General features: G+C 39.6%; 1 protein-coding gene across 1 annotated transcript in view; it reads left to right on the top strand.

Annotated features, from left to right (window-relative positions):
• The window catches only part of f8 (coagulation factor VIII, procoagulant component), a 29,243-nt gene extending 14,073 nt beyond the window's left edge, over positions 1–15,170 (top strand). The window contains exons 13-25 of the mRNA XM_017709744.2: positions 146–1,307; positions 2,151–2,316; positions 2,555–2,800; positions 3,773–4,001; positions 4,403–4,585; positions 5,232–5,348; positions 6,019–6,090; positions 6,224–6,309; positions 6,664–6,825; positions 8,243–8,387; positions 10,633–10,781; positions 13,755–13,937; positions 14,424–15,170. Coding sequence (XP_017565233.1) covers positions 146–1,307; positions 2,151–2,316; positions 2,555–2,800; positions 3,773–4,001; positions 4,403–4,585; positions 5,232–5,348; positions 6,019–6,090; positions 6,224–6,309; positions 6,664–6,825; positions 8,243–8,387; positions 10,633–10,781; positions 13,755–13,937; positions 14,424–14,579 — 3,056 coding nt within the window. The 3' untranslated portion in view covers positions 14,580–15,170. The remainder of the gene's footprint in view (positions 1–145; positions 1,308–2,150; positions 2,317–2,554; positions 2,801–3,772; positions 4,002–4,402; positions 4,586–5,231; positions 5,349–6,018; positions 6,091–6,223; positions 6,310–6,663; positions 6,826–8,242; positions 8,388–10,632; positions 10,782–13,754; positions 13,938–14,423) is intronic.
• Positions 15,171–16,416: the final 1,246 nt, after the last annotated feature.

Here is a 16,416-nt window from a genome sequence, read left to right on the forward strand (position 1 = left end):
TCAAAATGTAAACTAGAATAGTATATTTTGGTGTTGATCAGAATTATTACTTTGTCAAGAGTCTGCTAAGGTAAGTAGTGATAAAAGGCCTGATTTGATCACAGATTACTTTAATTAACATATAATGTTGTAATTATTTCCTCAGGTGAGTGGGAGATCGGTGCCTTTGATCCCTTTTTGAAAAACCAAGGCATGAGTGTACGCTACTCTGTGATGAACTGTGAGAAAATTCTCCCCCTGGTGGACAAAGAGTATGACTATGACATTGAGGATTACATAGAGCAGAAGCTCTTGACCCCAAGGGGCTTCAGAGAGAGGAACCAAACGATGGCCATCCGGGTGTGCAGGAGACAGCTGAGGAACAATACCCAAACAGATCTCCTTGCTGGGGAACGTCACATGAATACTAGCCAGGAAAGCGCAAGGGGTGGGAAAAGAAGGAACACACTGGTCTGTGAGATAAAACGTGTCCCAGTGGAGGAAGCCGAGGATCTGGACGTTCTCTCACAGGGTGGAATTCCACAGGACATTCTGGATCAACTGGACATGGAGATGGGCAGAAGCCCCTCAAGACGTCAGAAGAGATCTGAACATCTTCTCTCTGATTTTCACCAAGCGAATCTGGAACAGTCAAATGAGACAGACAAGGCAGTTGTAGTGGAAGAAGAAAAAGATCTGATATCAATGAAAACAAGCACTATTACAACCTCAGGATACAAGGAAGAAGGTCAAATGGAGACATCAGGTCTGGGAAAGAATTCTTCAATTGACCTATTCAAGAAATTCATTCAGAGGTCAGGGTGGAACACGAGTTCTGACCCTAGCAAACCACTTAATGACAGTGATGTCTCTGATGAAGATGATGAAGTTACATTAGAACTGAAGCCTAATATAACAGAGAGGAGTCGAAGGGAGACATGGGGTGTTGGTAAGGATGGAGGTGAGATACCACAAGATGTTTTGAGTGAAAACGACATTCTTAAAGACTCAGTTCTAGAGGTGGACAAGTTGGTGGAAAGCTTAGATCCTCATGGATACACTCCAAAACATCGACGACTAATTCCTCCTCCGAAAACTCAGTATTTCCCATCAAACTCCTCAGCTAACCAAACACAACTAAAGAAGACTTGGCATGTGGAATATGATGATTATGAAAGTGAAGGGAACGAATCTACATTAAGCTTCAGCACCTGGAATGAAATGGACATCAGGTCCACAGAATCAAAATTTCGTAGTTACTATATTGCGGCTGTGGAAATCCTGTGGAATTATGGGATCGAAAAACCTCCTCATCTCCTCAGTCCCAGGTGGAGCATAAATCTCCCTGACTACAGACCCAAAAGTCAAAGGCCCTTATTCATCAAAGTTGCATATGTTGCATATATATCAAATGTGATTATAAAATGAGTGCACACAAATTTCACAGCTTTGTTTATCTCACAATTAATTCCTTCTAGTTGTCGTAGTTTTAACACTGTAAAGTTTGGTCAGTAGAGGGAGCAGTGCACACACTGCTTGACCTCAAACTCTGCCCATTGGCTCATGAGCTACTAAAAACTATTTTTAATTGGCTCCCTACCAACACATCTGCGTGAATTAGAACATGCTTCATGTAAATGATATGTAAAAGAGGTGCTGGTAAGCTGGCACTTCATTTCACGCACTGAAGCGGATTCTCAATTTGCTCTCAAATCTCTGCTTGTGTTTACGTCACATGAATCTGATGCAGAGTAGTTCGTATGTCAGTAAAGGTGGTCAAATCTTCTCTTTTTAATGCAATTTTGAAGAATAAGGGCCAATGTGTAAATGCATGTTAAAGCAAGTTGATGCTAAGGGTGGGCATTCTGGCAAAAATATATAATGATTCTGAAAGGCATTTTCCAAATTGCTTCACAGCTGTTTCTGCAGTTATTATAGATTGGTTGTTGTTGTTGTTATTGTGTACAGACTCTCCATACCTGGTCTATATATGATACATGCAGTTGTTCAGTGTTTTAGAAATACTAATGATACATAGAAAAACATTATTGTATTGGAAGTTATCACAGTATTGATAACATCGCCACACTGCCCACCCCTAGTTAAAATACCATGAATTCTGAACAGAAATTAATGCGATTGTACTTTATGTATGTTTGCATGCATCATAGAGAGATGAAGCAAGGAAAGAAGAAATATTTGACAGCCTATAAGAAAGTAGTGTACCGGGAGTACCACGACAAAGAATTTCAGAATCCAGTGAAACGTGGTGAGCTGGACGAACACCTTGGGATTATGGGCCCTGTGCTGAAGGCTGAAGTTAACGATGTCCTCACTGTACGTCTTGAGTTATCACTGTGGCTTTACAATTTAATGTAAATATACTTGCATGATTATGCAACAAACTGCATTTGCGTTTTGTATTGAAAAAGTTTGAGCCTGCACTTCTAATCTTTTCTGATTGTTCCAGTGTCAAGATGAAAAGATGAAAACGTGGCAAGGATATAACAACTAAAAACTCTTTGCATTGTGCTGCGATTTTCTGGTGGTGATTGCCTGTTGCTGTCTGTCACAGGTGGTCTTTAAGAACCTTGCGTCCAGGCCATATTCACTGCACCTTCACGGGGTGTATGATAAGACCACAGGGAGTTTTGGCCCAGGAGTAAGTCCAGGAGAGGGGCTACGAGATGGAGAGGCCCCGGGAGACCCGGTTCCTCCAGGAGAGGAAAGAGTCTACAACTGGAGAATCACGAAACGACAAGGACCATATTCCAAAGACTTTGACTGCAAGGCTGGGGCCTACTATTCTACAGTCGACATGGTAGGCACAGTTTAACAAGTGCTGGTTTAGATAAACTATGGCTCTTTTCCTATCTGGCATTAACATCTGTCGCAAGTGAACAACAAGACATATGGTTGTTTACTCCAGGCATTCTGAGATGAATTAGGCCCCATGTATACCTGTACTTAGCACTGTCTGCTTAAGGTCAGATCACCTAGGATGCATTGGAATGCCAGCAGTGGACAGAAATTCTTGACATTTCTTAAAGCGATAGTCCCGCACAAATGTCAAATTTACTCAATTTTCACACCTTACCCCAAGTGCAGTTGGTTAGCCATGATGTGTTTGGTTTTCTGAAGTTTGCTTCTTTAGTTTTGAACAGGAGCTATGAAGCTACAGCAGCTAACTGCAACAACAATAGCAGCAATAATAACATAACAAAAATCATAAAAATGCTATTCCATGCTAGAGTTTAGGAGCAAGGATCTTGCAGCAACTCAGCTGTAAGTCATCCTATGCATTTTTTATGCCATTTAACTTAGCAAAATGGTCTAGACGAACTGTGAGGCTTTATCAGATCAGAAAGATATGGCAGAGAGGTAGTCTATTAAGAGCTTTACATGTCATAAGAATGACACAGAAGTCAATAAGGAACTTAACTGAAGCTGAAATAAGGCTGAATAAGACCAGAGTGGTTTTCTTTTCCTGGTGAGCGTGCAGGCTAGTGCATTCTCACCTAGTTCGAGCCTATTTAGAGAAACAGCAGCTAAATCATTACATATTCACCTCAAACTGTGTCTAGTTGTTAACCAATCTGCAATAGACTTGTTTACATGTTTTCTGACACTGCCTCGTAACTCTAGCGTGAAACAAAAGAAGCAAAAGCAGCTCAACACATCAAATGTGTATGTAATTGTCACAGTCTTTTCTTTTTCAACTTTGGCAAAGGCATTGAAGTTTCATAATATTCATGTTTGTCTCCTTTCATCTCTATGTCTCCCCCTCTTTTAGGAGAAGGACATAAACTCTGGTCTGATTGGGCCTTTGTTGATCTGTCGTCCCGGGACGCTGCAGCCGCGTTTCCTTCTACAGCCCGGAGTGCAGGACCTCTTCCTCCTCTTCACCATCTTCGACGAGAGGAAGAGCTGGTACCTGGATTACAACATCAAGGAGTTCTGCACACCACCCTGCCAGGCCAAAGTGGATGATCCTTGGTTTGAGTTCGGCAACCGATTTGCCGGTACAGGACAGTTTTTTTTTATTTTTATTTTTAGAATTCCAGTTAGCACAGCACAGTACAGCATTGTTTAGGATAGTTTTGTAGGTTTAAATGCTCACTGCATCAGCGCATCATCAGGTTGAACCATCTATTCAGTATCAGCATACAACAAAAGTACATTCATACAAGAATATGATACCAGAATAATCAGAATTCTTGAAACGTTTCATATATATTTGGACTAGTTACATGTCCATAGTGTCACTGTCATATCAAAGTCTGTTTTGTTTTTCATTTTTTGGTGCTTTTTTTAAAAAGCTGCCCTGTACATTGTGTGAACATCTCCTGATGAATGCACTGTTGTTATGACAACAATGACAAGTTCTCTTATTTCATTCTCTCTCATCTCTCTCTCTGTGCAGCGATAAATGGATATGTGGCAGAGAGTCTGCCTGGCCTGGAGGTGGCACAGCACCAGACGTCTCGCTGGCACCTGTTGAACGTCGGGAGCGGAGGTGAATTCCATGCCGTTCACTTCCATGGAATTCCATTCAGTGTTGGGAAAGACCAAGAGCACCGCCTGGGAGTTTTCAACCTTTATCCTGGTAAATGTGCAAACTTGACAGCGGCATAAATGAGCATGCTTTTGAGAGTTAACTGAGATTCAGGTGAAAATGTGTAAATGGTGGTTTATTTTATATTCTGCATCCACATGCACTGACCACTTTATTAGGTACACCTACCTTGTGCCTACACTCATTGTCCATTTTATCAGATTTGCTTACCATTTGTGGTTTATGATTGCAGATTGTAGTCCTTCTGTTGCTCTTTACAATCTGTTAGCCTGTTCTTCAATGGTCAGGACCAACACTGAGCAGGTACTGTTTGAGTGATGGATCATTCTCAACCCTGCAGTGACACTGACATGGCAGTGATGATGAATAGGGTTAACCAGTGAATAGAGTAAGCAAATTGTGGGGGCTAGCACATTATGCAGGGAAACAGATGGACTACATAATTATATAATTGTAAAACTGCAAAGTGCCCCTATATGGTAAGTGGACCTGAAATGGACAGTGAGTGTATATATAAGATAAGTGAACCTAATAAAGGGGGCAGTAAGTGTATATGGCAAAGATGTACACAAGTTATCTATGTGAACATAATTACTTGTGAACTGTCCTTATACGAATGATCGTACATCTGATGCACAGGTGCTGATCTAAACTCCTCTCCTTTTCCTCTCTGCAGGTGTGTTTGGAACTATAGAGATGAGGCCGACTATAGTAGGCACCTGGCTTGTGGAATGCACCATTGGAGAACACCAGTTGTCCGGCATGAGGGCCAAACTGCTGGTCTACAACCCATGTATGTGGCACCTTTCACACACACACACACACACACACACACACACACACACACACACACACACACAAATGAGTGTAGAAACAAGGAGGTGGTCATTGGTGTATATATGTATACATAGAGTATATACATATTTATCGCTGCTGTAGGAACAAAACCTCGTATCTCCATTTTTGTCGTTTTGTCGGTTTTTGGCATACTATGAAAATGCATACTGTCCGTTACTTTGTGTATAAATTTCAAGATGACCAAATGAAACTGCCAAAAATTACTTGGAAAGAAGGTCTGAATCCATTGACTTACATTAAAGGCACATTAAAAGTAAAGTAGTTTTTTTTTCCAATTTTCTCAAATTCTCAATTTGAAGATATGAGCTTTATATATATATATATATATATATATATATATATATATATATATATATATATATATATATATATATATATATATACTCTCACTGCCTCATTTTGCACAAGTTGGAGATTGCCTGTTGTGGCTGTGGGAGGTCCAGTGAGGAATCCATGTAATGGTCAGACCAGCTTTAATAAAACAACAGGGGCTTTCAAATAACTGAGGCACCCAATACAAAATACAATATGTTATATATCTTTTTTTACCTGCACAAATGGCAGTTTGTGAGTCCAGTTATATTCTGAGTGGACTTGTCTTGCAGATTGCATTCAGCCCTTGGGAATGCAGACAGGATGGATAACTGATGACCAAATCACTGAATCTGATCATTATGGTAATGCTAACACAAAATGACGTGTAAAGTGTAACAGTTACATGTATATGTTTTTACTGACTATTATACATGCAGTTCTAATCTGAAAATGTACAGTTTACTGGAACCAGTCTGATGACATTTCCTCTGTTAGGTAACTGGGTGGCGAGATTAGCCAGACTTCATTTGTCTGGATCTATTAATGCCTGGATTGGCAGTGACCAGGACTCCTGGATCCAGGTACAATAACCCTCTTGTTTGAAGAAACAATAAGTGTTTATGGACAGACTCCTGAGGCATTGTATTCTTATCCGTGTCTGTGGTTTCAGTCATGAGTCACACTGTCCTATCTGCATAGCACACAGATGTGCTGCATTGACAAAATAAACTCAATTTGACACCCTTAACATTTATGCTGTAAAGAATAAGATTTCAAGGCCCACTATTGTGCTTTCCTTTTCCTGACATTTTAGGAAACAGGAAATTATTTTAGGTACAGCTAAGGTTTATGTTTTCATTTTATTTGTATTGGTCAGGTTTTGCAAATTCCTGGCAAGACTGCCTTAGTTATGTCTTCTGACTTACGCATGTTAGGTGGATTTGCTGCGGCCCATGGTGGTGCATGGGATCCAGACACAAGGAGTGAAGACCTCGATGCGTCTGAGTGAGATGTTCACAGTGATCTTTACCATCAGCTACAGCCTGGACCAGCAAACGTGGAGGACTTACAGAGGAAACAGTAGCGAACCTGCCTATGTTAGTATCAAAGACCATCCTTGGCCCCAAAGCTTACTCTTAGTCCTAACATGTAGCCATAATATGTAGCCCCAAAGGCTGGCACCAACACCTTGCCTTAACTACCTGGCCATGAAGCCAACTCCCAAAGACTGCCCCTAAAGCCTAGTCTTAACTTCTAACTCAAACAACTAGCCAAAAAACTTGGCCAAAAACATAGCAGCAACAACAGCTCAAATCCTAGCTACAAAGCATAGCATCAAACCCCTTCCCAAACAGCTTTCTATAAAGCATAGCCCCACCTTCTTCCCAAATAAATATCCATAAAGCAAAGCCCCAGCAACTTAGCCCAACACCTGTCCTTAAAGCCTAGCCTCAACTCCTAGCCCCAACACTTAGCTTCAATCTTTTGCCCTAAAGCCTAGCTTCAACTTTTGTCCCTAACACCTAGCCCCAAAGCCTAGCCCCAACATCCAGCCCTCACACCTAGCATCAACCTCAAGCTACAAAGCCTAGGCTCAACCTCTAGTCCCACCTTCCAGCACCAACACATAGCCTCAAAGCCTAGCCTCAACTTGCACCACAAAGAAATCCATAAAATCTCTGCTGCAACAACTTAGCCTAACAGCTAGCCCTGTCAACTTAGCCCAACAATCCCCAAAATGTAGCCACAAATCCTCAAACTACCAGCCTAATATAGTAGCCCCAAAAGTTAATCTCAGCTCAACTCCAAAACCTGCTCCTATTCCTAACATATAGCCACAGTGCATAGCACCAAAGTGTAACATCAACACAAAGTCTTAAAGCCTTGACACAACAACTTAGCAACTGAAGTCTAACACCAAAGGCTAGTACAACACATAGTCCCACTACTTTTCCCCAGCTCTTATCCCCAACACCTAGCCTCAAACTGTAGCCTTAACATTGTTTCAATTCCTTGCCTCAACTTCTATCCCCAAAGCCTAGCCTTTGCTTCTCGTCCAGACTGCTGACCATAAAGCCCAGCTTCAACAATTTAACCCGACACCTTGTCCCAAAGCATGGCCCAAACACCTAAGCCATACATTGAGCCTCAACCTTTTGTCCAAAAGCTCAGCCTCAATCTCTAGCCCCAGCTCCTTATCCTGATACCTTGCCTTAACCTCTAGCCCCAAAGCCTAGTTTCAAAACCTAGCCTTGACCCCTATCTTCAGCAGCTTTGCACATCCTCAATTGCCAACAACTTTGCAATGTAGCATTTGCAATGTACATTAACATAACTCTGACTGTCACCAGTTCTTCAGAAAGTCTTTACACATTTAGTTTGCATTGTTGTATTAGTTAAACAATAAATGATCTTAACATAACTTGATGTTTTACCAAATTCCGTGCAATCCTTCACGGCATTTTCCATTTATTCCTTAATCACTAATCGGTACTATACAACTTTTTCTTTTAGAAATTCAATGGTAACATGGACGGCTATAGGATAAAAGAGAACCTACTCACTCCTCCAATCATCGGACGATACATTCGCATCCATCCATTCATGTACAGCAACAGGCCCGCCCTGAGGTTCGAACTCTTGGGCTGTGACCTCAACAGTGAGTATTCACACAAACACTCATGTATACTGTACACATGCAGATGCACACTGACATACATGCACATGCATACAGACTCACATAAACATACATTTGTATACGGGCAAAGTCAGACATTCAGGGTAGGAAGTAACAGAATACGGAACAGCGTTATATAGTCAGGATACCAAAAAGGGGTAAATGTTTTGCATAACAGTTACAAGAAAAAACACAGTCATCAGATTACAGGTCAGCTCCAACTTAGTTTTCATGTGATATTAATGTTTTTTTAAACTGGTAGCACATGTTGATTTTTGTAGACTGTGTAAACCGTTGTGAACTGAGGTAGCGTGCCACAAGTTAGAGGTCTAAGGCTGAAGCATACAAGAAGTGAAATCCCGCAAATAAATTAATAGTCTAAATAAAGTAGAACTATCACTAAATCATATATATATATATATATATATATATATATATATATATATATATATATATATATAATGATAACAGTAGAACAATTAAAATGAATGAAGCCATTATAAAGAGTTCTGAAGAAACAAATCACGTGAACAACTTCTCATAGCTCACAACAGAACCTTCAGTCTGATGGCCACAGCTCAGCAAAACACTAAAAATAACCACTCTGTGGTTTAATTCCTGCTTTGTTCTTACTGGGAATAAATGGCATTTGGTGAAGTTACATCACAGTTAGCCTGATGACCATGACTACAGTGCTATTTTAGCAGATGATAATGTATTTGTGAATAGACTGTCAGTTCACCCTAATGGAACTTTGCAGGCGGGAGTGGGACAATAAGTTTCAGTTGTGGGTGGGAGCAGGACAGTTGATTTCGGTTTTCTGTGGTAGTGGGATGAAATCTTGCAGGAGTGGGTAGGTATGGGACTGAATAAACAGTCCTCTACCATGGGTTAATATATCGAGCCCTCATACTTTAGCATCAGTATACTCCTGTACTCAGCACTGGAATCACCTCTGATGAATCTAGACTGCGTTGTTAAACACATGTTTGAACTCAGTAAAAAAAGTGTTTTACTATATTACACGATAGCAAATGTTATTAGTAACGAATTTTTGATAGTTACCTATGGGGCTGGAGGTTAGGTAACCAGCCCCTGTGACCAGAAGGTTGCCGGTTCAATCCCCTTGGCTGACAGTCCACGACTGAAGTACTTTTTCACTGCATGGATGGGTTAAATGCGGAGGTCTAATTCCACAGTGAGCGAACACAGTTGGCTGATCGTTCTGAATTCAAATTCAAATATATATATATAGTCTACTTCATATATTGTAGCTCACAGAGCAGCACTGCTGAAGAGTAATGGGCAAATTATTACTGTGGTTTTAATGATATGAAGATCAACAAAATAATAGCATTACTATCTGGTTAACCATATTTTACATTATTCCATTGTTTTTGGGCTAAATTTACAACATTTAACAATATGTTTCATTTGAAAAGGGCTCATCATTTGCATTTACATATATGGCATTTGGCATGAGCTTTTTTCTACAGCAACTCATCACAGAGTGAGTGAGTAACTGTGATGTATTTTTTATGAATAACATAATAAACAGCAGCAGAATACAAAACAACTGAAAAACCAACATGAACTGCAGCATGTAGATAAGCACTGACATTCCCACTGGAGAGGTTTGAAATATGAAAAAATATCCTTTGATGTTTTAGTTCTGGCATGTTTTATTTCCTCTGTGTATACAATTGCAGCCATTGCCAGAGCTTAAACACAGACATGTGCACATGCATATCAGTGATTACTCACAGGTTTCAGTTTGAAGGGGAATTTCGCACATTTTTCACAATTCCTACATAATTAAAAAACGAAATAATTCCAAATGGTTTGATGAGAAATGTGCAGTTCTGGAGAAATTATTTCAGAATTGCTCACAGCGGTGGTGATAGGAACCAGATGAATCAAATGTCCCTAAAAGTTCTCTTGAAGAAGATGAAAGTTATTGCATGAAGTGTTTATGAATGCCTGAGATGCCTGAGACATTGTTTTGCAATAGTCTTGGGGCAAGATTTGGGCCAAAAAAGTAAGCAGAGTTATTCTGAATAGTTTGATGTGAATTGGTGCAATGTACATATAATATAAACTATGCTATATATAGTGTAACATAGGAGTTCAAAAGCTCCCAAAACCTGTGAGCATTAACATTTGTTGGTCAGTCTGTTTGGCATTGTTTCCTGGACAATAAACTGTGCATGTGTGTTGTGTGTTTCAGGCTGTTCTCTGCCATTAGGCATGCAGCGAAAGTTGATTCCAAATAGTCGCATCAGTGCCTCTTCTTTCCATCAGAGCTGGATGCTCTCTTGGAGCCCTGATCTGGCCAGACTTAACCAGGAGGGCCGTGCCAACGCCTGGAGACCGAAGGTACCTCTTCCCACAGAATGAATCTTTATCTGTTTATCGTATCTTGAATCTTCTAGTCTGCCTAAACACAATTGATTCAACTAATCAGCAGTAGCTACTACATGTTGTACTACATGTAAAGAGTAGCTGGAGATTTCAAATCATACAGTAAAAAACTACAAAATTGGAGATGCAAGGTTTCTGCATGACAACAACGATATGAAACCTCCTCAACTGCTGCCACTGTTGTTACCTGCAGTTAAACAGTTTCTGAACAAGTGCAGGCATACATTGAGACCATAACTGAATCATTTACAGCTTGTCAGAAATCATTGTTCAATCAGAGATGACCGAAGGGCAAAAATATCTTCATTCATTTCGCTGCTGTTGGAAGAAAACCTTCTTCATCCAAACCATCTTCAAAACAGTAACTTTACAGGAAATGGAAAAATCCTACTTTACTTTTAATGTAAGTCAATGGAACCAGACTTTTCGAAATAATTTTGGGCCGCTTCTTTTGGTTCATTCATTGTGAAATTTACACACAATACAAAGGGCAACAGATATTTTTAAATTATGTCAAAAAGTGAAAAATGAAAAATGGAGATACAAGTTTTCTTCTGACAGCAGTGATTTACTTTCTCAAAATGGTCACTAAAAGCAAAAATCAAAGAATTGTTGGCTTTGTTTTCATTTAAAAATAGGTACAACATCACTTCAGTAGAGATGTGAGTGTTGATGCAGGGTAAACTCTAAAATGAGCAGAGCAGTAGTTGCCTAGGACCGTAGTTTGGAAACACTCATCTGTAGACCAATCTACCTGTTCAACTTTCCATCCATCCATCAGTTGACTAGTACTGCATAACACTGCCAACTCAAGACTGACCTGTTACTACCCTGTTAATGACTGGGCAGAGTTTGAGCCTGCTAATGCCACTGCTACCAAAAAATGTTTGCACATTACCCCAACACTCAGAACAAATTAAGTTTATCAGTGACCTGGCCTGGTCAGCACCTTCTCTGTTAAACACCATTGTGGTGAGTTTCCTCTGTCTGTCTGTCTGTCTGTGTGGGAATGAGACGTTTGGCCATTGTCTCACTCTCAGAGCTGTGTGTTAGTTATCACTCTTTCCACTTCCCTCCGAAAGCAGTTCCACACACACAGACCCGCCTGCTAAATTTATGAGCTGTTTCCATTTGGTGCCATGTGGCTTTGATAAAAGTCTGTGCACAATGCCAATCACAAGCAGGCTTACACACTTAACTCACACTTACTACAGACTTATTATTCTGCTATTAATCTTAAGACTAATCATTCTATAACTACCATAAACACATTCAGTAACATCTATAAGATTAATATGATTGCTCCATAGTTATGAAATGTGAACCTACATACAGACTGCAAAGTTTTTAGTTCCTTGAAGGGAATGTGCAATCATGGATGTTGTAATCATTGATAGGTGACCAGTCAGTTATACCGACGGTTCAGTTAAATGAAAGTGAATGGAAAATTGAAGACTGGACACAATATCCAGAGTTAGACCTCGAGTTCAATGGGCTAAAACATGTCAGATACCAAACCAGTTATAAAAAACATGGTGGTGGCAGTTTCTATAAGGCCTGTAAACCTATGTAAGCATTTACACAGACGTACTCCAATAGACTTCATTTGTCATAAAGTTTGCTTTTCAACTTTGATGTCGAGCTGACGTAACACGTATGAAATTACATATTGTAATTTCCACTGCATCACTTAAATTCTTTGTCTGATCTGCAGAATTCCCCAATAAAAATAAATATGGTGATAATTCAGAAAAAAGGAAGGAACTTTTTATGACTGTTATGGTATGAGTTCACAAATGATTGTAGTATGTTAAAGAAGTGTTTCGGGACAGGTTTGTTTTTTTCATTTTGTCTTTACTGACTATAAACAAAGCAAAAATCAATTTTGACTTTTGAGTTTTTGAATGTAATTGGCAGCTACATAAAAGATGATACAAGGAGTGTAGCTAGAACTTCGGAACGTGTTGACCAGGTTAGACCCAGAGTTTTTATTGGGGTGGGACACTGCTAAACAAATAAATAAGTAAATAAATAAAAAAGAAAGAAATCACTGAATTAAAATGACTTGTAATTGACTCTGAACATAACTTAATCTGTCTATCATTTCCACATGAATAAAATACTATATCAAGATATTAAGATTGCTGAAAGGAAACTGAAAGACAAAACGACACTAATTTGGTTATTCATGAGGAATTTATGTATTCGAATTGAGTAAATGAAATGCATCAAAATTTTCAGTGCACAATTTATAAATTAACCTACAACTCATGCATACATTTAACTGTAGTGTAGCTCACAGAGCAGCTCTGCTGAGTAAATTAGCTTATCACAGCAAGACATGCTGATTAATAAATGCAGCGTTATCAGGGTTTTATGACTGATTGGTAACTACCCTGATGGCAGAGTTTCACCATAAATCATGATTGATGTTTTATTAATGATAGGTGACTGATGATGACTGCCTGTATCGCTTTCCATAGGTGGTTATGCCTCTGGTTGAAACCAGCCAGCTCTGTGTACATTTTTTTTTCATAACCATCCCATGACCCCCAAAATGACCTTGCGAAATTTAAAAAGTGGAGGGGACATGCTTAGACGATGCTACTCAGGACCTCAAATGTTTTACTGAGGATTTTTTTGTGGCAAAGTAAAGAAAAAATAAAGCGAGTAAGAGTTGAACATTGTTGCAAAGACAGTTTGTTTTTAATATTGGCAGTTTCCATCCACAATAAGGGAATTATTAACAGTTGGAATGCTTTCCACACAGATTGTGTGGTTGGATTTGTTATATTTGACCAAATATTTATGAATCTTCATTATTACAAAGCCTTGATTTGTTTAATGTATTAGTTGAATGGATCTATATGTAGTGTCATGTCTAACCTTCCCTCTTTCCCTCTCTCCTTCTCTCTCTTTTTCTTTCAGACCAATAACCCTCACGAGTGGTTGCAGGTGGACTTTGAGGTGGTGAAGAGAGTGACGGGTATTCTGACGCAGGGAGCCAAATCCATGCTAACACACATGATGGTCACAGAGTTTACAGTCTCTGTTAGTGACGATGGACGCACCTGGTCCACTGTAACCGAGCAGGGAACTAAACGAGAGAAGGTGTGTGGATGCAAGAGAGAGTTTGGGGCAGATTTACTTAAAGAGGCGCCAATTACAGACACTTTGCACTGGATGGGTCCTAGTAATTGGGTTAAGGGGTGGATGTAGTGATCTTGGGGGGGTCCACAGGAAGGGACCCTGTGAGGGTACATTTTCAAATTAGTTGAGGCTCTGGGTGCCTGACTGGTGCCAATGCCTATGTTGTAAAACATGATATCTTGGCAAATCATCTTAAATGTAGTTGATATGTCTAATATTACTCATTTTGAGATTGTTGTAAGAATATTCTTAGAAATATTAACATTTCTAAACATTGTGTAAGTAAGCATTGGGTCATTTTTGCCATGCTATGTGATGTTGTCTGGATGCAGCGTGATGCGGCACATCCAGCGTATGGTGGCCTTTGGAAAATCAACAAAATATGTAATTTTGCCAGAGTTGTTGAGACATTTGTACATATTGATGTATATTTGTGTTTCTCTGTAGATCTTCGAAGGAAACAGTGACCATAATGAAGAGAGACTGAACCTGTTCGAACCTCCACTGTTCATGAGGTTCATTCGTATTCATCCTAAAGGCTGGATTAACGACATCGCTCTGAGAGTGGAGTTCCTGGGCTGTGATACACAACAGAGACAGTGAGAGAGAGAGAGAGAGAGAGAGAGAGAAAGAGAGAGAGAGAGAGTCACTGACAATGAATGTAAAATGATTCTTTTTCACTGATGCATTTGGAAGCACTACATAGCTTCTTACAAGACGTCTTTTGGGTTAATAAGACTTCACTCAGAATTATGACACCGTCCATTGAGTTTCATGTTTTCTGATTGGGCATCTGCAGGATGAGCATGTACCTGGAAAGAGCGCAAAGTGTTTGATGTCTGCAGGATGAGCATGTACCTGGAAAGAGTGCAAAGTGTTTGATGTCTTTTATTGTCTGTATCCTCCATCAAATAAGCTGCTTCAACGCCTGTGTAATCTGCTTACGTGAACTGCAAGGAGCACAATGTTTGTTTTACAGTTATTTGTTTTTATTATGAATATAACATAATTCATTTCAGTATTTTGTGCCTCTGCATTCAGCCAGACTACAGCTGTAGTAACCATATGTAAATAGTGATGATACTACTGAGAATGTTTTATACTGTAGCCTTGAGCATTTGCACTGTGAAAGGGAATCCACTTACTGTTTTATATGCCTTATATTTAAATAAAGTATTTAATATGAAACTAAAAGCTTTGTGCAGTTTAAATTTTTTGTGTATATATGCGTGGAAATGTTTAGACGCCCAAGTCAAATCACATGTTTTGTTGAAGTTAAAATAAGTAAACATCCTCTACAAAGAACACACTTCTGCACATTATAATGTTCAATTACGGTTTATTTGCTGAAATTAATATAGGGGGGTAAAACAAGAAATGTGGCTTGTGCAAACATTATGACAAATTTGATAGTTTTATTTTGTCCAATATGTAAAAATATGGAAGCCAAATCAGCACAAGAACTTATAAGCTACATGAAATCTGTTTCTATGGCCAAGCAGCCTAAGATTGCATTGTGTGCAATGCCAAGTGTCGGCTGGAGTGGTGTAAAGCACACTGCCACTACACTCTGCAGCAGTTGAAATGTGTGCTTTGGAGAGATGAATCATGCTTCACTATCTGATGGACAATCAGGGTTTGGCAGAGGCCAGGAGAACCTAGGGAAATGCACTGTGCCAGTAGTGAAGCTTGGTGAAGAAGGGACAATGGTCTGTTAAAATAAGGGCTGCTTTTCAGAGTTTGGGCTCGGCTCATTAGTACTAGTGAGGGATAATGTTAATGCTCTAGTATACAAAGCCATTTTATACAATTATATGCTCCTAACTTTATGGCACCAGTTTGGGGAAGGCCCTTTCCTGTTCCAGCATGACTGTGCCTCTGTAAACAAAGCGAGATCCATAAAGACGTGGTTTGATGAGTTTGGTTTGGAGGAACTCCAGCGGCCCTGACCTCAACTCCAGTGAACAGCTTTGGCAAGAACTGGAATGTCGATTGCTCACCAGGACCCACAGACACACTCTGAAGTCTTGAGGAAAGCCTTCCTAGAACAATGAAGTCAACTCTATATAAATGCCCATGGTTTTGGAATGAGAAGTCTGGTGAGCTCATATAGGTGTGCTGGTCAGGTACTTTTTATCCATACAGACAGTTACTGTTTCTTGGCTGATTTTAACATACTGGGGGAAAAATTCAACATTGCTTGTGAAAATGTTCTGCCTCATTTTTATGCACATATTTTATGCTATTTTTCCCCAGTATGTTAAACTCAACACAAACAAATATTTTGATTGGAGGTATTCAAACCTTTGTAAATCAATAATCAAAAACATTATGACCACTCACAGATGAAGCAAACAATGTTGATTATCTCACAACAACATGTCAAGGTCTGGGATACATTACGCAGCAAGCAAATAGTTGGTTCTCATAGTTAACATAT

This window comes from Pygocentrus nattereri, chromosome 14 (genome assembly GCF_015220715.1).
Source record: "Pygocentrus nattereri isolate fPygNat1 chromosome 14, fPygNat1.pri, whole genome shotgun sequence".
NCBI classification, from domain to species: domain Eukaryota; kingdom Metazoa; phylum Chordata; class Actinopteri; order Characiformes; family Serrasalmidae; genus Pygocentrus; species Pygocentrus nattereri.